The sequence below is a fragment of the Thalia democratica genome, chromosome 2 (assembly GCF_965202585.1).
Source record: "Thalia democratica chromosome 2, ktThaDemo2.hap1.1, whole genome shotgun sequence".
Classification (NCBI taxonomy): Eukaryota; Metazoa; Chordata; class Thaliacea; order Salpida; family Salpidae; genus Thalia; species Thalia democratica.
In genome coordinates, this window is record NC_139166.1 from 32,907,937 (window position 1) to 32,931,670 (window position 23,734).

At 25.0% G+C, this 23,734-nt stretch overlaps 1 protein-coding gene across 1 annotated transcript; it reads left to right on the forward strand.

Moving 5' to 3' along the window:
* Positions 1-256: 256 nt before the first annotated feature.
* Positions 257-8,936, forward strand: LOC145829375 (uncharacterized). Its single transcript, XM_082937144.1, has 2 exons — positions 257-306; positions 6,106-8,936. The coding sequence occupies exon 2, from the start codon at positions 6,130-6,132 to the stop codon at positions 8,392-8,394; it is 2,265 nt and encodes a 754-aa protein (XP_082793270.1). The 5' UTR covers positions 257-306; positions 6,106-6,129; the 3' UTR covers positions 8,395-8,936.
* The last annotated feature ends 14,798 nt before the right edge of the window (positions 8,937-23,734 follow it).

Below are 23,734 nucleotides of genomic sequence, written 5' to 3' on the forward strand. Positions count from 1 at the left end.
TGGTAACTGCTTTTCATTTTACAACTAAAGTTAAAGATTAACAATCTAGAAGGTAAATTTTACACTATATTTTTCTTACTTATCTTTGTGTTCAACTTTTTATTTCTTTTGAGTATAAATACTGATTGGTGTTTAAAAACTAAGTATTTAAGTTGAATATTTTACTACCAATTTTTATGTCTTCTTATTAAGTTCAAGTTTCTATAAACTTTTTATTTAATTAAGTGAGCATTTTAAGTACTAAACCAATTTATAGAGCAGTTATTAAATAACGATGACAAAGAAAAAGTAAAATTGGTAAAAAAGGTTAGTATCTAAATTCTAAACAAAACTACTCAATTGAGTTTTGTGCTAAACTTAAGTGAACTAGTAGTATTCAATGTAACAAAAAAAAAAAAAATACATACTTTTTTTACATAAGTGTTATAAAGCAATATGATTCCTCAAATATGTTTAAAAACATTGCTTATATTAATATCTGACAAATGATTAGTTTTTATTTCATTTTTTTAACACTTTTAAGTCTATGTATATTTTTGTTTAGTTTAAGAGAAACAATTAGAGTACTCAACTTGAGTCCATGGAAATAAATGTAAACTGAATATTTCAAAAAGTACTTTTATGAAACAATACTTTGCCCTATAGTTTAGGCTTTTTCTTATAATTAAGTTTCTACTGAAATAGTAAACACTAATATATTTTTGAGTAAAATTTTAATTATTTTTAAAGAGCATTTAAAGGTTGAAACATGGTTTAATAAATTAAATCTTTAAAATATTTAATTTAGAGATTAAAATTGTTATGATTTATGCTCATTTATGTTTTAAAGTAATATTAGACTTAAATACATTTAGTTTAATTTGAAAATAAAATTAAGTTTCATTTTATATATGGAAAATATAAGCAGTATAGAAAAAATAAGGTTTTTAATATTTGTTCAACATCCTTTTAAATGGTTTTCTTTTAATTTTTTTATTTAGCTTTTATACAAATGTTTAATAAAATAATTAAAAAAATAGAGATTATGTGTGTAGTCTTTTTTTTGACCTAAGAAGTAAAATAAGATTATCAGCAAAAGAACAATAAGAGAAGACTTTATTCTAGTTGAACTAAAGTTTAAAAAATTTGACATCTGAAGTATTATATATTTTTTATAGTATTTAATGTAGACTTTTAGTTAAATAGTTATGTACTAATTAGAACAATGAGTTTATTTTGATGTTTAACATTTACAATAGTGTAACTAAACTTATAAACAACCAATTGAGAATTTTATTTCAATTTTTTTTTTAATTACTAAATATTTTTTAATAAAACTAATAAAATAGTTTTGCCATTTTCTAAAAATTTTTAAGTTTCAAAATAGTTATATTTTGTAAATATATATATTCTATTACTTCAAAAATAACTTAAATAACCAATAAAACATTAATTACTTATTTCAAATTTATAAAGTTTTAAACTTTAAAATCTTATTTTAAATTTTTTGAGACAAAAGCTTAACTTTTTTTTTTTATATGTATTTTAGAAACCATTAACTTATTTATTGGTTGAAAATACATGGATAGTAATTTTTTTTTTCTTAATGTAACATATTCAAATACCTGCGTATAGCAAGTGACAGTTACAGATTTTATTTTATATCTTTTAACTCAATAACATATTCACTTAAAAAACTTGTTAATACATCTGGGCTTACATTTTTCTTTTCCCAGCTTTAAAATGAAGTTGAATTACTATGATTTTGTAGTTTTTTATTTAATGAAATGTATAAAAAAGTCAGTTTGATTATAAAAATCTACTAAATTTCTAATAATTTTGAGTTCAACCTAATAGGATAAAAGTTAAATTTCGGTTTAGTGTGAATGTAACCTGGCAAATACTTGCCAAAGTCAGCTCAGTTGATGTAACTAAACATAATTTATAGTTTACGAACACAGTATAATTATTCCTAGCTTTTTTTGTTTATATTTATAGATTTTAGCTTTTTTACTAAATAAAAATATATGGTCTAAAAAAAGTAAAGTTTACTATAGATTATCTAGATAACTTAGCAGCTAAGTCAATTTTTTTCGAAAGTAACAATGTTAACCAAACTGTAAACACAAATTCTTGATAATGACTTCTTTATTTATAAGTAAAATAAAATTTACTTATGTTTAAAAGAAATTTAGTAGATATAACTTAATTTTTCAAGTTAAATGTTTAAGCTATTAAATTTTTAAATTTTAAAAACTTAAGTGTACTTAATCTAAATGAATAAACTAAGTCATGTTTTAATGAATAAAGTTCGTAATGATGTTATATTGACTTAAACTTTCAAAACTAGTTTAAATGGTTGTTTACTAATATTGTTTAGATTAAATTTTGAAAGTTATTTATTTGTATATTTAATTAGTTTTAAGCTAAATATAGAAATGGATAGTAATTTAAATTGGTTTAAAATTTATACTGCTCTGTTACTTTTTAATTCTTGTTATACATAGTAAAACTAATCAGAAAGCTAAAAAGTTTAAAACTTAAGTTTAGCTTTTGTTTGTCATTTAATTTCTAATAAGGCTAGTATTGTAACTACAAATAAAGACAACTAAGTAGTGTTTAATTATGTTTTGTTTATTTAAGCTTAGATAGTTTTGTATGATAAATTATTTTTAGTTATCTTAATTAAAAGTTTTTGTAAGTAGTTAAAAAACCAAAAATAAAAAGGCACTGAACATGTTATACTTATTAAAAAAATAATCTAATTAGATTGTAAAAAAAAGTAAATTTTTGTATAAAAGAATTGATATGTTTTGTTAGTTCAATAATGTTTTTTAAATTCTATAATATAGGACCTATATCTTGAAAAAGTTTAGATTTATAAAAAAAAAACAACAATTAAAATAAAGTTGTGATCTTAAAATAGCGATTTTGTTAGATTTTATTTTTGTAAAAAAAATATTTTACTTTTCTGTGTAAAAAATAAACTCTACAAAGTTATTAGACAAGGAAGCTATGTTTGTATTGTCAAACAGTTAATTGAGCTTTTTAAAGGATAATAATTCTTTTTTTTAATTTTCATTGTTTCTCACTTTTAAACAATAAAGTTATTTAGTTAATAAAGTTGATATATTTATTTAGTTATATATAGTTTATATTGTGTTAGTACAAATAGTACATCATATCTTTCTTATTCTAAAAGTTAACACTACTCATAAGCAGAAGTTTAAAAAATTTGTTGGTGATTGAGATAAACAAATTTTACCATTTGCATATAGTTTTATTTAGCACATTGACAAATTTTAGTTTTAGGTAAATGTATTGTTTTATAATTTCTAATTTAAGTTAAAGTGATCACTATCTGCAAAAAAATTAAATGATGGTTTCAACGAAATACAAGATTCGACTTAAATTAAATTTGTTTTCAAATTTTTTAAATAGATTTTCACTAAATTATCGATAGTTTAAGTTTTAAAATAAGTTTGTTGGTTGACATTTAGCTACTTTTTTGACAACCTGTACAACTCGGCTAAAATTAACTATAAAATTTTTTTGTTGTAGTATTGTAATACAGTAAGAAATAATTTTCTCTCTTTGTTCCTAAGGTGTTAATTTTTATTTTTTATAAGATTAGACCATAAGCTGTGCTTATAAGTAATTTTTAAACAACTTTTCTTAATTATATTTGTTTAACTCAATTTTAATTAAAGATAATATTTTTACTAGATAATGTTTAAAATCTTACTGTAAGTTGTTGTTTAAAAACACTTTGTTTTAAAGCATTAAACTTAACTTCTATATTTTTCTATTAGGTAGTTAAATTACCAGGCTTATCTGATTACTAATTGACTTATTATAAGCTTTTTTTTCAAACTTATATCTACTTGAAATATTTTAATTTAGTAACAATAAAATTAAATTATTAAACTTGTAAGCCACCACTTGTTTTAAATATACTCTTTTTTAAACTATGTTTTAATACTGTAGTAGGGTATAAAACAATTTTTTAATGTTTGTTTAAAGATGCCAGATACTTAATACTTTTTATTTTATTTTTTTATTTTAATTAACTTATGAGATACATTGGATCAAAGCTAATAAGTACATATAAGGAGCATACTAAAACTGTAAAATAAACTATTTTAATTATACCTATCTTAAGCATATATTATACATACTTTTAAAATGTTGTCAGTAAAATATTTACAAAATAGTATACAATGGTACCTTAAAACTTTTTTGATAATTTTTATAATTTCCATGACTGTCACATATCTTTTTAGATTTATATAAGCACTGACGAGGTCTTTGACCGAAATAAAATTCTTGAAAAAATAAATTCATAAATTTTAAAATTTAAATAAGTTTATTCTAGAAGATAATTAAATTCTTATTAAATTGTAGGAAAATTAGAAATAATAAAGTTCCATACATTTAAAAATTTTATAAAATATACTAGAAACTTTTTTTTTTAATTCACTGTATTTCAAAATTTAGTTAACGTTAGTATGTTCTATAGAATTTAAGAGTCAATATTCAACAAGTAAAAATGTTAGTGATTGTAATATATTATTGTATTATATTGTATTATATTGTATTATATATATTGTATTATATTGTGCCCTATGCACAGTGGGCTAAAAAGGAGGGGTGGAGATCAAACTGCAATTGTCTAAAAATAGATAATTTTGCTGAACAGAAAATTAATTAAGTGTGGAACATAGTTATATGAAACTTGATTTCTTCCTTTCAAAACTGACCTGTCAAATCTGCTTAAAATAATTCAGATGTTATGTAAACTTAATTCCAACAAGTTTTTTGCCTTTTTCAGTAAAATGCCTAATCAAAATTCTTTCTTATTTTCGTCAAAAATGGCTTGCAGAAAACTATATACTTAATTTACTTAATTATAAAATTATTTTTACTATTCTTCTTAAAAGTAGTATTAAGTATATCAAAAAATAATATAAGTCATTTTAAAACTAAAAATTTTTGTACTTAAAATTTTGTTTCTTTAACTTAGTATTTCTTCAAAAAATGAAGTGAGTTATCAAACATTTTTAATACTAAAAAAATTGTTTTATACCTAACAACCAATTTTTCAGATTTTTCTGGTCTCTATCTATTACATGTCTTCTAGATTGAAAAATCAAAAAGGGTGGTTTACTTCAGGCAAAAAGATTTATACGACCCTAAATCTACTATAAGATTGCCCATAAAACATCCCTGAGTTTCCAAAAAAAAAGTTTAAAAAAAGTTCAACTACTATGTTTTTCAAAATTTTTGAAGGGAAACAAATCATGTTAGATAAGAAAAGGCTAACAAAATGATAAAAAAGTATCACAGGTGTTTTTGTTAAGGTGGCGCAAACTATTTGATGTAAAATTAAGAAATATTTCGGGTATGTTTCAAATAGAAATTTAACAAAAATTGGCCGTATGCAAAGTTAAATAACTTCTGGAATACTAAAGCAGAAAAGAAATATGACCAGTTTTAAAAAGGATAAAACCAGTGCTTTTCAACAGCGTATAATTCTAAGTTTGTCTACTATTTGTCAAAAAAGCCAGCTTCCGCTTGCCAGCCCACAGTAGTTAATGTTTGATATTGTTACTGACTGGGCAAAGTTTATTTGTGTATATTTAAGTTAACTATTGTATACAACATACTTTTAAAAAATTGAGTTGTCAAAATATTTAAACTGTTTTATTTAACTGCATATAACCTAGTTTTTTTAATAAGTAAAAAAACCTAATACATTATCTTTTGAAACAGACTGTTATTAATGAAATTTTCACTAATTTTAATTTTTTTAATTATTTAAAAAATGGAAATTTATTTAGCTGATTTACAAGTAATTAGATCTTTTTGTATCTATCAAATGTATTTCTGTTAGTAAAGTTTTATTTGTTAAACCTTAACGTTTATTTTAGTCTGATTTACCTATAAACACCTATAAAAACGTATCAGTACATTATTTTTATTATTAATACTTATACCAAAAAATTAATCACCTAAAATATTTTTTAACTAGCATAGATGATGTCTACCAATTATCTTTAGATAAAGTAGTTTTTCGATAACGAATTTAAATTGAAAATTTATTAGAATAACCTTGTTTTACTTCAGAAATAGAATAATAGTTTGATTGAAATGTATGTGTCGCCTCTAAGCACCAGTAGTGTCTCCTCACAGGAGTCAGCATGCAACAATCAATCTCCAATCCCAAATGATACATCAATTCATCTTTCTTCTCCACCACAATGCTCTCCAGTGTTCAGCATTAAAAACAATCTCCAACCAACTTCTGTTTTGAATTCTAGCATTCAACCGCAACATAGTTTTGGCCCTAGTTTTCATAACCAGACTCAACTAAATATTTTACAGAGACAAAACACTTTGCAGCAGTTAAGCTATCAAAGCTTAAACGTGCAACAGCAAACAAACACTTCCATGCAGCAGTTGAGGTTTAAAAAACCTAAACTAATGAAAAAAAACAAAGTTTCTCGTCAGCCAGTTAGATCACAAAATGTGACTCCACCACTAGTTGGAATTCAAAATGTCTATCCACATCAGATACAATCACAGAATGTTTCTAAAAATATATTTCAGCAAACAACTAACCATCGGCAAATTAATACTACTCAACAGCAATTGATCCAAAACACAACTAACTTCAATGGATTTAAAGATAATTCAATCAGAAAGCCTAATGTACAGCCACAACTAATTCCTAATAAACAAGTGCAACACTCTATTCCACATATTGTGAACCAAGGTCACCAAAGGAAACAAATTCTAGTCCATCCATTCCAAAATATGAATACACTCCATTCTATTTCAAGCAGAGCTAACATTTTTAATCTATCACAAATGAGTGTAAGCACCAGAAAACTATCTGGTCAAGTTCCTTTTTCTCAAAGAGGAAAGCAAAGTTTACACACCACTAGAAGTAGAACTATTGCGAAGAGAAGTCTTCGAAAGTTGCAAGTACCAAAGAGTCAGCTGCAGAAAGGCATTCAGAATGTCAATATTCAACATAATTTGCAACCAGTTCATCATAACAAACCTACAAGGATGTCCCAAAATGTAGCACTAAACTCTAATTTGAATAAACCTGTAAACTTTTTTCAACCGAGTAAAGTAATAAGCCATCCTATACAAAATAACCAAAGAATGGTTGCTAATCATAATTTACCAGGAGCTATGCCAGGGCAAAATTTACAAGGAAATTTCGCCCAAACACAACAACTAGGAAACTTACACCAGCATAATCCACCAGGAAGTATTGTGCAACAAAATTATCCAAGAAAGTTTAAACAACAAACTTTTACTCAAAACCAACCTGCCTTACAGTTTTTAAACACACAGTTTATCCAACAGTCAAGAAATGTTCCTTTAAATACTCAACAGCAAGATAGAGTTGTACTAGGAATAATGAAAAACAAGGATGGAGTAGAGCTGTTTGTACAGGAAGAAATCGACCGAGTTAGAAGAATGAGAAATATTTACAAGGTATCTTACTCATTCCATTTAGTAGAAAAAGATGAAACAGCTACAAGCTACAGAAACAAATATCATCTTTTGTTAGTATATCCTGAGGGCTATACAGAATATGTCAGCGAATTATTGTTGGTGTTTTATCATAAAGTTCAACCAAACATCCGTTGTAAGTTTATTTGTCCATCTTGTATCCACAGGGCTGATTGTTTATGTTCTGTTTGTAGATTGGAGAACAACAGATACAACATACTACCAAAATACAAACTCCATCAAGCTACCGAAGGTGAATTTAAGTTAATACATAAAGCCTTTGTAGGAACTTCTCTTAAAAATGTACATGTAATTTCAAAGTTAGAAAAAGTTTTTAAGGTATCAGAAGATTATCAAGGAATTTTTGATAATCCATCAAGCAGTAGATTGTTTTTCCACGGTACATCAGTAGATAGTGCAATAAATATCTTGACGACAGGGTTTCGAATTCTTCCAACCGCTGCTTCGGGTAGGAGGTTTGGAAATGGCTGCTACTTTACTCCTAGCTCTTCAACTGCTGCTTACTACGCTGCAAGTGCTTCAAGAGCGGGTGGAACTTTTACATCTGTCCAGTATATTTTCGTTTGCGAGATCAGAAAGTTCAAACATATTTCTAAGCCACAAAAGTTGCGGGTAGATCAACTTTACTCCTCGATAAACCACTATCATGGAAAACTTACTTTTGATACAGAGGCTGACATCATAAGTCCTGAGGGAATCCCTATCTCATCTGCCTTGAAGCCAAGAACTGTGGAATCCCTAGATACTTCATTATTTGCAGACGAGATTGTTGTGAGGAATGACGAAATTATCAGACCTGTGTACCTGGCTAAAGTTCTGACTACTGAATATCAAAATACCAGGTGCAAGTTTTGCAACAAATGAACAAATTTATTAATAAGTTAGACAATTTAATTTTAGTTGCATGTAGGCAATTTGTTTGTTTTTTATGTAAAGTGTTGCTACAGCGAATGTATAACATAAAAGTTTATTGATGTGGACATTATTGCTTAATGCTTTTTAGTTAACATGTATGTTTATTTGTAACAGAAAGTAAAACCTTTTATATGAATTAAAACACTATGACTTAAGTTGTTTTTAATGTTAAGTTTAATGAATTCTATGTCTTGATTAAAACAAAAAGTTATTACTAAAGAGATATAACAATAATGTGTATTTAAAAGTAAAAAAGATAAATTCTTCATACTGAATTAAATTAAATTTCTCAAACTATTAAGTAACTTTAAAATTACCAGGGTCTTAAATTTGTTATATGCTTTGAAACTTATCAAATATTATATTGATAGTGATTATTTGAATTTTGTGTGAAATATTTGGTGCTAATGTTACACTGTAAACAAGATGAAGCTAAAATAGTTTATATACAAATAATCAAAATACTTGATGTATGTTTCAGTACATATTGGTGTCTTTTTTTGATAATTTACCTATTTTGAAAATTTTTACATAATTTAGTCAATGACATTTGCATTTTTATACAGAATAAATGATTGAACTCTAACAAATGTTGATTTTTTTGAATAAAGGTAATATTATAAAAGAGAATATAGATAACTTTATAACTAATTTTCATTTCTTAATTATAATTACTGTTTAAATACACATCAAAAATTAGTATAGTATGTTTTTTAAATTTTTTGTAAAATATTAAACTGTTTACAACTAGAAATAAGTTTTAACGAGTGTAGCTGTTTTTCAGGCAAAAAGTATTTTATAACTAAAAGTAGATTTTTGTGTTAATGCCTTTATAATATAATTTTCAAGTTGTACGTTAAGAAAACCATATTATTACCAATACTTCCGAAATTTTTATTTTGCGAATGTATAATTGTATTACTACACAATTAAAACCTGCTACAAATGATGTTTAAGTTCACTTTTATGAATTCAAAACAATGTTTCCCATGAAATAGACAGTTGTTAATAAAAGTACTGCTATTTATAGGTATATGTTTTGTAATTCATTCAAAACGTTTTAAACAATCTTTTTCAAATTGTTGTAGTAATCTTCGAACTATTTTATAAAAACTATTTTACTCATTTACTTAATAAATTCGCTCATATTTAAAATATTTCATTGTTATATAAAACCTTTTAAATAACTTATTTTAAAACTGTAATTGACTTATTTTAAACAAAATAGTATTTATAAAACAAATAACTATTTAAAGCATCAAAAATGGTATTACAAGTTTTGTGCGTACATATTTTTAATTCATTAGATTTGTAAATTTATAATCAAAGCATCGAATTTATTTTGAATTTGGGCAAAAATTTCCTTAATATAAGCGGACAAAGTTTTGAAAATTTACTGGCAGCTGAAGAAAATTTATAGCGTTATAAATTGTTATTATTCTATTTTTTTAAAGTTTTTTATTTGTTTTAAACAACTACATTAGGTGCAACAAAATGATACACAGGTTGAACCTAGGCAATAGTGCGTACCTTACATAAAGTGTTTAACTTCACTTCTAAGTTAAATTTTACCCTTTTAATACCAAATAGTAGTTAATATTTGTAATAAAAATACAACCTATTCAAGTTTATTTTAGAGTTAGTAGGTAAAGAAAAAAAAGTTTATATTTATATATTCATTGATCATATAAAGAACTTATGTTGTCCATTTAATTAATTCGTTTTATAAAATGTTATGAAATTTTTCTTCATCAAAATGTTTTAATTCTATTGGTTTTTAAGATTGAGTACTTCTTAAATTTCGTAGCTTAGCAGTATTCTTACTAAATATTATACTTAAATTTCATAGCTATTTTTTATATTAAAGTATAAGGGCAAAAGTATTTTTTTTTAATAATTTAAGCTGTTAGTTTTGAGACTGCCAGTAGCTTTACGCCCACTACAATTTAATCCGGAAACGCTTTTTGCAAATGTAAATTAAAGTTGTTAGAGTTTCATAAAAAACCATGTCTATCAAATCAAAATGACACGAAGTGTAAAAGAATTTTAAAAAATATTGTATCGTGTTTTTACGCCGCTTTCTGCATAACTCCTAAATAAGTTTGTGAACTTATACTTCACTATAAACAGGTCGCAAATCATTTTTATGACGAAGTTATATAATTAAAAAGTTGTAATCGGATTTTGATTTTACTGCGCTGTTTCTGAATGCCTAAACTAGAATTTTTTTAGTATATATTTAAATAATTTGTTTCTGCTCAACATTCTCAAAGCTTTGTCTAATCAAATAAATTCCTGAGTATATGATTTATAAAATATACAAAACAAGCAAACAATTTAAAAAAAGTATTTAAAATATTTTCTTCAGATAAACATGTAACATTTATCTGTCTCATCTAGTTTATTGAACGACATAAGAAAGTATTTGGTCGTAGGACCTGGTGGACGGAAACACCTTTCGGTTATCGAGTCGCACACCACGGATACCTTTTAACTGTCTTGTCCAGGGCTTGTCTTATAATGTTAATAAATATTTTAGTTGTTATTTTATCATATTCAGTAGATAAATTATTTTCCCTTCTAAACAAAACAAGTCTGTTTTAAATATTTAAGTTGCATTTTTGCAAAAAAAAAAGCTATCGGTAATAACGTTTTTATGTTTACAAAGAAAATTCAATAAGCTAACATTTTAAAATCTAAACTTTTTGATGTTTATTGACTGTCTTAAATTTATTAGAAAACTCTTAGAACAGTTGATAACATCTTAGTTCTAATAATACTGAAAAATTTATGTAAGATAAATTAAAAAAATAATTTTTTTTGCATATGTGACTTTTTTTTTTGCACACAGCCATGTGAAAAGCGTATTTTACCAAAAAAAGATGCAAAATAATGAAAAAATTGTTTTCCGATTTTTTTAATAGTTTGTAGTATATTTACACTCAATTAAAGACTGTTTTCAGTTTAGTTTTTCAATCTTAATTAAATTTTTTTTTTCAAGAATTAAGTAAAATTTAAAGTTGAATATTTTAGCTTTCTATACTTACCCCTACAAAACAAGTAGAATTACAATTTTCAGATTAAACTTAAAGTTTTTAATAAACTCATTATAGCTTAGTTAAAAAGTTTATTTTGTAAATAGAACTGAATGTTTTCTGTTCCTATTGTAATGAAGTATATAAATCTAAAAATGTTTTATAAAACTTAAATGCTTAAAATTATGAAAACATAATACAAGATCAATAATAGCAAACGAAATTCAAGATATTTTTGACACCTTGCTACTTAAAATAAGCTACTAACTTAATGGAACCAAGCATAAGTTGCTAAGCTTGTTCTGACCAAAAGATTTTTGTTTACTTTAATTCATAAAACATTTAATTACCTTGCTTAAGGTATTGTTTGTTAACAATATTTTAAAACAAAAAGTTCGAACAAAGCAAGTTTCCTGGAATATATTAACAACAATACTAAACTAATTTATTTATTTTATGTATCTAACAACACTTGTCGAGCTTATATTAATGATGTACATCGACAAAGTTTTAATGATTGTTTTATAGTTTTGAGTTATTAAAATAACATACTTACATTAATTCATATATTCTTAGAAAAGTATAGTAAGATTAGCCTGAAAGGATAAGTAGTTGTTGTAACATTTACTTAAGAAATTTATAACCCGTAACTACACTGAATCACACGGTGTCATCGAATTTTCATATACCTTATAACTAACAACATAAACTACAGCTGGTTTGATTATTTTGAATCCACAAACAAACAAAAAATTGATCAACTACTTTTACAGTTTAGATTACTTTAAAGTATTCTTTATAATTAAAAATCATAAATATAACTAAATTTGATGGTTCTAAAACTACTCAATCATCTACTTTATTGAATTGTTTTTGTCTAAATAAACCCAATTCTAAACAAATACATTATTGTTAATGTTTAAGTTATAATGATAATAATAATTATTGTTTATTCTTAGGTTAGTATCACATAAAATAGAAAGAAACTTAAAACACTTGTATTTATACAAAATTATTATTATAAAATAAGAGTATCATGAAGGAATATTTTTAGGTTCGGACATGAATAATATAAAATTTACAGTCTGAGTATTTGTAATTGAACGATTAAAGAAAACCACTCAAAAGGTTTGTTCTAAGGAATTTGTATACAAAAGATTTTTTCGGTTATTGAGTCGAACACTACAGTAAATAAAATATTCAGAAGTTTTAGTTTAAAGTTTAATACACTTTTTAAAATTAATAAACTTAAATTTTTTAATAAAGTACTGAAAAAATTGCGTGAAACTAAAAATAATAAAGTAAATGGTTTATTAAAAGATTTTCAAAGATGCTTTTTATGTTATGGGGACATATATAAAAAATGTTACTTTTTGTACAAATTTTTTTAAAAGTTTATATCGAGATGTACACAACTACTTTTAAACTTTCGTTAACGCGTGTAAACTATATGTAAATAGTTTAGAGTTTGGATTTGTAAGATTAGTCTGAAATTTTTTGGTACGGATTGTTCTCTTTAAAAAAAAAATGTTCTTAAATTATACAGAACCTTATTCAAATTACAACATTATGTTTCAACATATTATTGTTATAAAAAACAACATTGTTTTATATTAACCTGTTAGAGATAAAACTTTAAGTATCTGAGTCAGTTTGAAAATGCATAATGAGTTAAAAGTTAATAATGTTATTCGTCGTTTAAAGGTTTAAACTAGTTTTTTTTTTATATTAAGTTGCGTGGTGCAACTTGAAAAGTTCCGCGTTTTAAAGAAAACTTCTCTGCTTCGCCTTGACCATCTGTAATCCGGCCTGCAATAATGCGTCACCCATGCTCCCATTTCTTCATATTTCGCATTTTCTCAACGCTTGCCTTCGACCACGGCAAATGTTGTCCATAACAGTCACAATATCATGAGACTTAACTTTTAAAAGCTGAATGGAGCACAACCTTCCACTTGCACCTTCTCTCAAACTTTTCTATGCTTCTCTTTGTTTACGAGGTCTAAAATTACAGCTTCAAAGTTGTTCACAGTGAAATTAAGTATCAGCTTTTTGCGATCTACATGTGCCTCCATAAGAAGTTCTATCTGTTTATTGGATTTTTCAGATGCGCCGATCCACCCAATTGTCTCGTCAATTCGTTTCTTTATTTGGTTTAGAATACCCGAAGACTTTTAATCGGTAGACTTATTAATTTCTATGTATTGTAATGCAAACGCAGTTATAAAAATTTATTTAGTGTTTGTTCTTACGCTATTCTTTTCAAAGTAGGTTTAGGGTATAAATTTTGCACCAATGTCATAAAGAAACTTATGTCCTGGAAAAGACATTAAATTGTATCTGTAGAGTATGACTCGGTAACCAAAAAAATTTTCGGTACACCAGGTCCTTAGACGAAACTTTTTGAGCGGTTTTCTGTCGTTTATACTTTAAGTACATATAGATATTTTAAATTCTTAGTTACAATTCTATTGAATAAGTTTATTTTTTAATGGTGTTCTCAATTTGAAATAATAAACAAAAAAATAAATATCTCTTTCTACTTTCATTTGATAAGGATGAAGCTGTTTGTGCAGTTTTACAAGATGTAAGTAAAACATTTTATAGTGTGGATAGAGATACTTAAAAAAAAAAACTAGAATGCTATGATACAAGGAAAAAACATAAGTTTGTTGTTAAAATCATATTTAACTGAAAGAAATCAGTTTGTGAGTTTTGGAGGATTTGTTTTAACTTGTGAAGACATTGATGTTGGTGTGCCACAAGGCTCAGTTTTAGGACCTCTGTTATTTCTAATAAATATCAATGACTTTAACAACACAAGCTCAAAAATTGTAATTTCATTCAGATGACTTACTACTATATACGAATTTTAAACAAAACCCACAAGTACGGGAATTTCTGCAAACTTAAATTGAAACTTTTTCAAATTTCATACTGACTTATTGTAACAGTCTCAAGTTAAATGTTGACAAAATAAGATGCTTGGTTTTAATTCAAAAAGAAAAAAAAAAATATTATAATAGAAATAGGTAAAACAATTAAAAAAAAGGAAAACATATACTACTACATTTTAATAGATAATTATATTAAATGGACGGAATATATGAAAACATTAAAAAAAAGAAATACAGTTGGTGTTGTTTATAAAACGAAATAAATTTTAAATGAAAGTATTTGATATTCAACTCTTTTTTTTTGAGTCAAGATACGGTCTTTTATGCTAAGGCATAGCAAATAAAACTAGACTCAATGAATTCAATGAATTTATAAAAAAAGCTATTAAGTTTATTAATTTTAAAAATAATGATGAAAGCGTAAAAGTTTTGAAAATAACAAAAAATGTATTTGATGTTGAAAACCTGTTTAAATATGAGCTAGGTGTTTTTATGTGTAAACCTGCACAAAACTATTCAACTGTTGATTTAAAAACATAGATAAAGTACATAACCATTCGACAAGATTTAAAAAAAAAATCTTATGGACATAAGTCTTTAGTGTATCAGGGTAGTAAAATGACGACTAATATGCTATATGACTGAAAAGATCAGGCTAGTTTTGTAAGGTACCAAGTCGATCTGAACTAGTTTTTACTAAAAGAATATTTGAATGATTAAACTTTAGATAGGTTAAAATGAGATACTACTACCTTAAGTTTTAGGATTATAACGATAATTACTACATGTAGGCATAGTCTTTGCTAACTATATAAAATAAGTTTTTATGACATTAATCCAGTCTAGACTGTGGCAAAAACTAATATACTTTAGCTATATACAGTTTAACAAAATTTATTTTATATATATATACATTCACAAAGTCTTCAATATGATTGCTGTAAAAACTTAAAACATTTAAATTGTCAACTACTTCATCGTTAAAAATTAAATACGTTTGCTAGCTTTCTATTTATTTTCTTATTTTAAAATTTTATTGTAGTAAACAGATTTAGTATGTTGTTTTGCTGTTTTCTTTCGTAGTTTTTTTAAATATAGTCTAGTATACAACAATTTAAAACAAATCAATAAGCCTAAGTTATTCTTCTAAGAAACATTTATTCTACAACTAAAATATCATTTATTTATATTACTTCATGATGAATTATTCTGAGTAAAATGTCATATTGTTTTTAGTAGTCATTTAATATGTCTTTTGCTCTTTTATATATCTATTTTTGTAAAACTACGAATTCTTAATGCTAAAAGTTGTAATTTTCGTTAATCTTATAACACAAAATGGATAAGTTATGTAGTTAGTATGTAGCTCAAGAGGTCTTTAAGGTCTTTTTATACATTATACCATTCGACCAAAGTTTTTAAGCGTTGATTTTTCTATCGTGTTCAATAAACTAATAGTACTGTATAAATATTTTTTATTACACTAGCTAAGCTACCGAATCACTTTTCTAAATTTAAAACTGTTTTTATATTTGCCATAAGTTCGGTTTAAAGTTTTTGCTTTTCTTTGAAACTCATAAAAAATAACTGTAGAACATTTTTTAAAATTAATAAAAATATAGTATTATTTAAATGTTAGTTTCTTGGATAAAATGATACTTTTGTCAGTTTGATATTTTTTTGAAATTTTTCGGATGTTTAATAAACATTCTTCTTTAATTTAAAGATCCTTAGATAAAGTGCTCAAAACATTTGGTCCTAGAACCTGGTGCTCGAAAGCACCACCACTTCATACCTTTTAACGTCTTGACCAGGACAAACATAACTCTTTTTTTTTCTCCATGACTTTTTCTAAATAATAAATAGCACATTTTTTTTCGTTTGTAAACATATTTTCCCCAATAAGTTTTAAAAATACAATTTTGTACAATTTAGAAATATCTAAAAGTATAAGTAAGTGCAACTGAAAAGCAAAGTAACATACTATCTTTGTTAACATTTTATTTTAGTTCTAAGATTCAATTGTTTACTTTAGCTTTTACATAATAAATACTTTATAACTTTTTGTTTCTTTTGTGAAATTACTTGAGAAAGTTATATTGTATTTACTACTTTTTTACAAACAGCGTCCAGTTCCAGTCTATTTGTTATATACGAATACGGGTAAACTTTTAATTAAGTTATAGATTTAAAAACTATTTTTTTTACTAAATTTAGTAGAAGGTTTTAGTTTATCTAAAAGATATATATTATATACTTTTTAAAACATAACAAAACCACAAGAAACAAATTTGTCTGCTAAAAGGGAAAATTAAGGTTTTATGAAATATATATCTAAAAATCAAGCTTTAGTGATACATGACAACTAGATTAAAATAAGTTTTTCCTAAACAAATATGTTTAAAATCCTAACAGAATATTTTTTAATATATTTTAAGAATTTAATCTATATGATAAAAAAGTAGAATAATTTTTTAACCACTTTTTGAAGACAAAAGATTTATATTTTACAACAAAGTTTGTTTTTTCTTAATAACTATAAAATCTTTTATTTTAGTTTTATAATAGTTTGAATAAAAGTGCATGCAGTAATTTTTTATATAAAAAAACATTATGTTGCGTATAGACTAAAATAAATGATTATTCATAATATCTAAAGACGTCCTTACAAATTTAATAATAGTACTTTATTAAGAACATTGAGCGTTTAAGAACTACAGAAAAGTAAATAAACAATACATTCTCAAAATAACAGCTCTGAATATTTACAAGTATATTTTAATAATAAAATCAGTGACTAAAAACACTTTATACAAAAGTAGAGTAAGTAAATATTCATTATGAGTATAATTAACTGCCTGTTTTTATCCGTGAAAAGTTTTAAAGTATGTTGGATGTCCATTATTTGGCAGAACTTACTAAAAAAACAAAAGTCTATGCTCATAGCCAGATTAGACTATCTATGAACTCCATTTGCTGAGCCCAAAAAGATAAATAAGCTAAAATGAGCAAGTACCATTTGTCATTTAGTATAAACAACTCTTTGTATAAACTGTGTGGTTTGATGGTTTAGGGGTGCTAATGATGACATTAAAAACTCTTAAAAATAAAGTTGCAAAATAAAAACTCAGTGGTTAACAGATATACAAAAAAAAATCTACTTAAATTTTGCAGGAATATTGTTTATTGAATGTAGAATCATAATGATGCTACTTTATAATGATTATAGCTTTTTTATTTTTGACATTTCAAAGAAATGAAGTTAACTTTTAAATATATTTCCCAGTAAAAAAAAGGATAATTACTGATCATGATGTCACGTCAATATTGAGCTGAAATTATATAGTTATCTTTATATTCATATTGAATAATAACAAATTTTAACAAACTTAAACTCTTTCTTTATAACACTAACAATGTTTCTGTGTGTTAACAAGTTAACACACTTCAACAGAGATCTGTAAAAATAAATACTGTAAGGAAAGAATCAATGCTAAAGTAGGTAGTAGTAATAAAGGTTATAAATATGTGTTTATAAAAAAATAAAAATAAGTACTGTAGATTTTTGTAGATTAATGGTTAATAATAGATATAATACATAATGATAAATCACTGTTATACAACTATATAATATTGGTTAATACTTTATCTAAATTAGGTAAAGTAAAGTAAAATACCAAGTAAAGTAACAAATCATAATATGAAGCACTCACATTACTTCATTCAATATTGCATCATTTTGACACTTATTTTGTCGTGCAGTTATTTTCAAGTTTTGTTTAAACATTTTTCATTTTCTCAACATTTTTCATATACATAAATACCATTTTTAGTTTAAATAGTTCATTAATTGTTTGTTCGTAATTCATTATATAATGAAGAGCAGTTAATTGTTATTCTTTTTTAATTCCAAATTGAAAAAACTCGTTCATATATCATTCATTTTGCATTAATATAATATTTCGTTTAATAAAAAAAGCGTTTAGTTATTGTGATATTATTATGTTTACTATTGTGATATTGTTAAGCTATTTATTTATGGTGACGTTAAAAACAAATGTTTTTGTTAACTTTAAATTTGCTAGAATCGTTACGTCATACTGATTACGTATACGAAATTTGGGTTCGATTAAACTAGTAACTTTGACGTAAACATTACGGAAAGCACAGTTTTTTTTATTGTGACGTCATAAATGAATATTTTTTTTTAATTTTAAATTTGCTAGAATCGTTACGTCATACTGATTACTTATACGAAATTTGGGTTCGATTGAACTAGTAACTTTGGCGTAAACATTACGGAAAGCACAGTTTTTTTTTATTGTGAAGTCATAAACGAATATTTTTTTTTGATTTTAAATTTGCTAGAATCGTTACGTCATACTGATTACTTATACAAAATTTGGGTTCGATTGAACTAGTAACTTTGGCGTAAACATTACGGAAAGCACAGTTTTTTTTTATTGTGAAGTCATAAACGAATATTTTTTTTTTGATTTTAAATTTGCTAGAATCGTTACGTCATACTGATTACGTATACGAAATTTGGGTTCGATTGAATGAGTAACTTTGACAGTAAATTTTGAACTTTTTTGTTTTGCACTGGGAGAAGTTTTACATAGCACTCACATGAAGTTCAAGAAATACTAATTCAAAATACTTAATCGTTGTTAAACGTTAAAAAACATCCAATTATTACATCAAAATATTATCAGGGTTGTCAAAAAGCTTACTGGGAAAACCTTAAACTTTAAACAGTTTTTACAAGTGGAAATTTTTGATTTGACACAAAAAATCTACCATATTCAGGGTTTGTGCATGTCAGGCTAAATCAGTTTTTTTGAAAAAAGTTGAAAAACGTCAGGCTAAATCAGTTTTTTTATTTAAAAATTTGAGAATCTCAGTTTTTCTCAGTTCAAATGCTTGAAAATTTTTGATAAAAAAATTGAGAAATCTTTTTAAAATCAAATTAAAATGTGAATTTATTTCTAAATAAAGATCTAGTATTTAGTAATTAAAGACAAGTCAGTATTTCTAAAAATAAATGCTTAACACCTTTTGTTGAATCTCTAAAAAGATTTTAAGAATCTTCATTATTTTCTTTTGAGTAGATTCTTTACTTCATAATTAAGAAAATTCATAAAACAAGTACAGTTTAAACATTACAGTTTAGCTCAACAACTTAGCTGTTTGTTTGAATTTGTTTACATCAGCTATGTTTTTCAGAGCTTAGTTGGTTGAACTGTTTTAGTTTCTAATTTAAAGGTTTTATACCAAATACTTTTTAGATTAAAACTCTTAGCAGTTTGTTCATGTATTTTACTGTTTGTTTAAAGTTATTAGAGATATTCACAACACTAAAACTTAGCTATATACTATATTAGCTATACTTAGATATGTATACAAAGTTTTGTGGGAGTACAAATTTTAAGTACAATTCTTTTTTCTTTACAAGAACAAAACATTAAAGGTTTTTTTTTAACTTAAGTGTAAGCTTTTTAAATCTGATATGACGTCAACATCACTGTATTTATTTAGATTTTACAGTTTATAATTATGTATCAATTTTAAGTATTAGTCAAAATACTATAATAAACACTTTTTACTTATTTTAATACTTGTTTAAGCATTTCATTTTAAATTTTAATAAAACACAATCCACGTTGTTTTATTATAAATCTTCTGGTTATAATGTTTTTACTTAGTGCTTAATTTACTTTAACAATTGCGTTTAGTAATATATATTAAATTTTTCCACTAGTATTAGATTAGATATAACACTTATATTAAAACTTATCACTGAATTTGTTATGTTACAGGCATTGAGGGGGTCAATTACCTTTTTCACAATTTAATCTTATTTTATAGAGTTGTAAATAAGCTATGATTTGCTTTTTGCAGATTTTTAAAGCTCAAAATATTGTTAAGATAAAGCTGATTGAAGTCGGAGACTACAATAGTACTAATAAATACCCCCCCCCCCCCAATACCTAAAATGACTTCTAAAGAGGATTTTCCTTGTCAAATGTCAGGCTAAATTGGTCTCAGTCAGGCTAAATGTAAAAAATTTTGCGCACAAACCCTGATATTGATAAATAAATTTCTCATTATCAAAAATGTTTTTATTAAAAACACATTTGAAATAGCTTTACAGTATACAGGGTTCCCACTTCCCTATAAATCCCTATAAATTTGTAATAATCTGAAAAATCCCTTTAAATCCCTATAAAAAATTAAAAAATATGTAAAAATCCCTACAAGTTATGTTTTTTGCTTGGTGAGACACTGCATGGTAAAAAAACACATAAAATAACCTTAATATTTTTTAAAGATCATAATATAATTTTAAAATCAAGCAGAATTTTTTTTTCTTTTTTCATACTAAACACAATTTTTCTAAAGTTTGCTTATCTAAACAAAATTAGAGCTCAAAAACCCTCAAACTTTCGTAACTCCTTATTTGAAATAAGACTGTGCTTATAAAAGGTTAATCACATATTTTACTTTATTTACCTTAAAAATATGTTCGTAACATTTAAAATTCATTGTTTTTTTTTGATAATTTCTCTATTAATTTGCTATATTTTATGGATTTCCCTATAATTTTTTTTTTTGAAATTTTAGTGGAAACCCCGAGTATATTTTCAATGTTTTTATACTATTTAACAAAGTTTTTTACCTTAAACTTAACTTTAAACTAAAAATAGACCCATAAATGTGTAATTTTAAAAACCTGGAGAAAATTTGCCAAAAACATTTGGAAACTCTTTATTATGCTCTTATACATTAACATTAAAATAAGTCATTTATCTTGCATTGCAAACTAGATAATTTATTCATTTTGTATGGAAAAAAGTAGTAAAGCACTTAAACTAAATTAGTAAAACAACAAACATTAATTTCTGAATTAATAAAATAATTAATAGTTTTAAGGTTATTAAAGCTATAGAAACTTTAGATAATATATATTTATAAAATGTTTATAATGATAAAATCTGAATTATAACATACGTAAGGTTAGTTAATACTTAAAATAACAAATTAGAATTTAATTTTAAGAAAAATAAAGCACAAAAACTAAAATTGTTATTAAGCATTCTAAGCCCTGACAAATAATTAAGTTACAGCGCCGTACATAAAAACACCACAACTTAGCTGCATAGTGCATATACATTACATATTAAGTAAGATAAATAATTATTGCTTTAAAAAAGAGCAGTTGGGTGTTAAAATAAAATGATCTTATACAGGTGTTTTAAATATATTATAAATTACCAATTTGTGTATAATATAAATGTAAAACAAAACAACAAGGTGGTTGTGCTAAGTATAAACCTACAGTAAAAATCCTCTTGCCTTTCTATTTGGTCTAGTAGATAAAAAACATGGATTATCTGTGATTTGAATACAGGTTTTCAATTAAACTTGGAGTTAACGCATAAAGGCACATGAAAATTATATAGTTAAGTAAGAGAAAAAAACCATGCTGGAGAATGAAAAGTGACATGTATAAAAGTAAATATAGTAATAACAACAGGGTTGCCACACACTCAGGGAACTCAGGGAATCTCAGGGAATTTTCAAACTGTAGAAAATCTCAGGGAAACTCAGGGAAATTTGGCATTTTTCTTTTAACTCAGGGAAACTCAGGGAAGTTTTGATTTTTTCTCTAAATTTCAGGGAAGTTTTTGAAAATCTCAGGGAAATTTTTTTCTAGAACTAGAATGAGATTTAGTTAATCCAGTTTCAATATTTTGTTCAAAAGTAGTAATTTTTATTATTTAAGTGGTTATTTAGAATTTTTTTAGCCTTGCGGCTAGTTCTTCAATATTCTTAGTATTAACTTTGTAGTTTTTTTAAGTTTTAAATTTATATTTACTTAAGTAAAATCAAACGGTTTAGAGAAATGAAAGATGTTGTTAACTATTCATTGAAAAGTTCTAATAAACTTTTTATTTTTAGTTACTTATGTAGTTTATAAAACACTATGTTGTACTATTAGTTCTTATTTTTTAAATAATAAAGTTATTTGTTATTTGTTTACAACTACTTGTTTTCAGTAAAAAAAATTAAAATGAATACAGATTAGTGTTGTATTACTTTGTTAAAAAATAGAGGTTAAATTTTTGTTAATAAATAATAATTTCAAAAGTAGTAACAGTAATGGTAATTAATTTTTTAGTGTGAATGTTTTAATATACTTTACAACTTTTTTGCAGATTTAATTTAAAAGCTTTTTTAAGTATTATGAGTAAAATACAGTTTAAAACCTTGTTTAAAAAAAGTTGGCTTAACCATGAAGACTTCAAAGATTGGTTACTTCAGGATGTAGACAAAGAGAAGTTTAAATGTAAGTGGTGTGGTGATGATACACCAATGGCGTTATCCAACATGGGTATTAGGGCATTGAAATTGCACAGTATGTCGAAAAAATATCTTAAATTGAAAGCCTCTAAGAGTAAAAATAATGCAATAACTTCTTATTTTGGTGGGGCTAATAGTTTAACTAGTATATCAGCTGCAACTTCTTCAACAGCTGCTGAAATTTATTGGGCTCTCAATTGTACCAAAGAAAACTGGTCAGGAATAATAACACTTCTTTAGCTATTTCTTTAAACTTTCTTTTTGCAGGTTTTTTTACATTAATATTAAGCTTTTAAGTTTTATTTACTGCATTCAGAACAGTTGCTAGGAAAGACTTACAAGTCATAATTAAGTTATTATGTATGCATTTAAGTGAGTTCTTCATGTGAAATTATTATTATAGTATAATTAAATTTTGTCAATTAAAATGTCAAACAAATTAAACTTTATTCTTTTATGTAGAAAGTTAACTAACAAGTTTATACAAAGTTGTGCAAAAATTTAGTTTTTAATTTTTAATTGGTTAAAACCTTTTAAGATTGAGTTTTTGAAAACAGTTTTTTTCATAAATTTAATGCAGAAGCATACACATACAACCTTCCTTTTATTATTAAAGAAGAAAAATGAGAATGAGGTATTAATAATTTGTGTTAGAAGAGAAAATTTTTTTTTTAAGATTTGAAAAATACTCGGGGAAACTCAGGGAAATTTAAGGTTACTCAGGGAAATTTTCGGTCACTCAGGGAAGATTTTTTGGCTCAAAGAGTGGCAACCCTGTAACAAATTATACAGTATCCTTTCGTTATTATATATAATAGTAACAAATTGTACAGTATTCTTTCTTTATTACACTAACACATGTTTCTGTGTGTTAACAGGGTTAATACAAATAAACATGTGTTAGTGTAATAAAGAAAGAATACTGTATAATTTGTTACTATTATATATTCCACTGAACTCGTTTTGCTAAGATCTTTTGTTAACAAACACTTA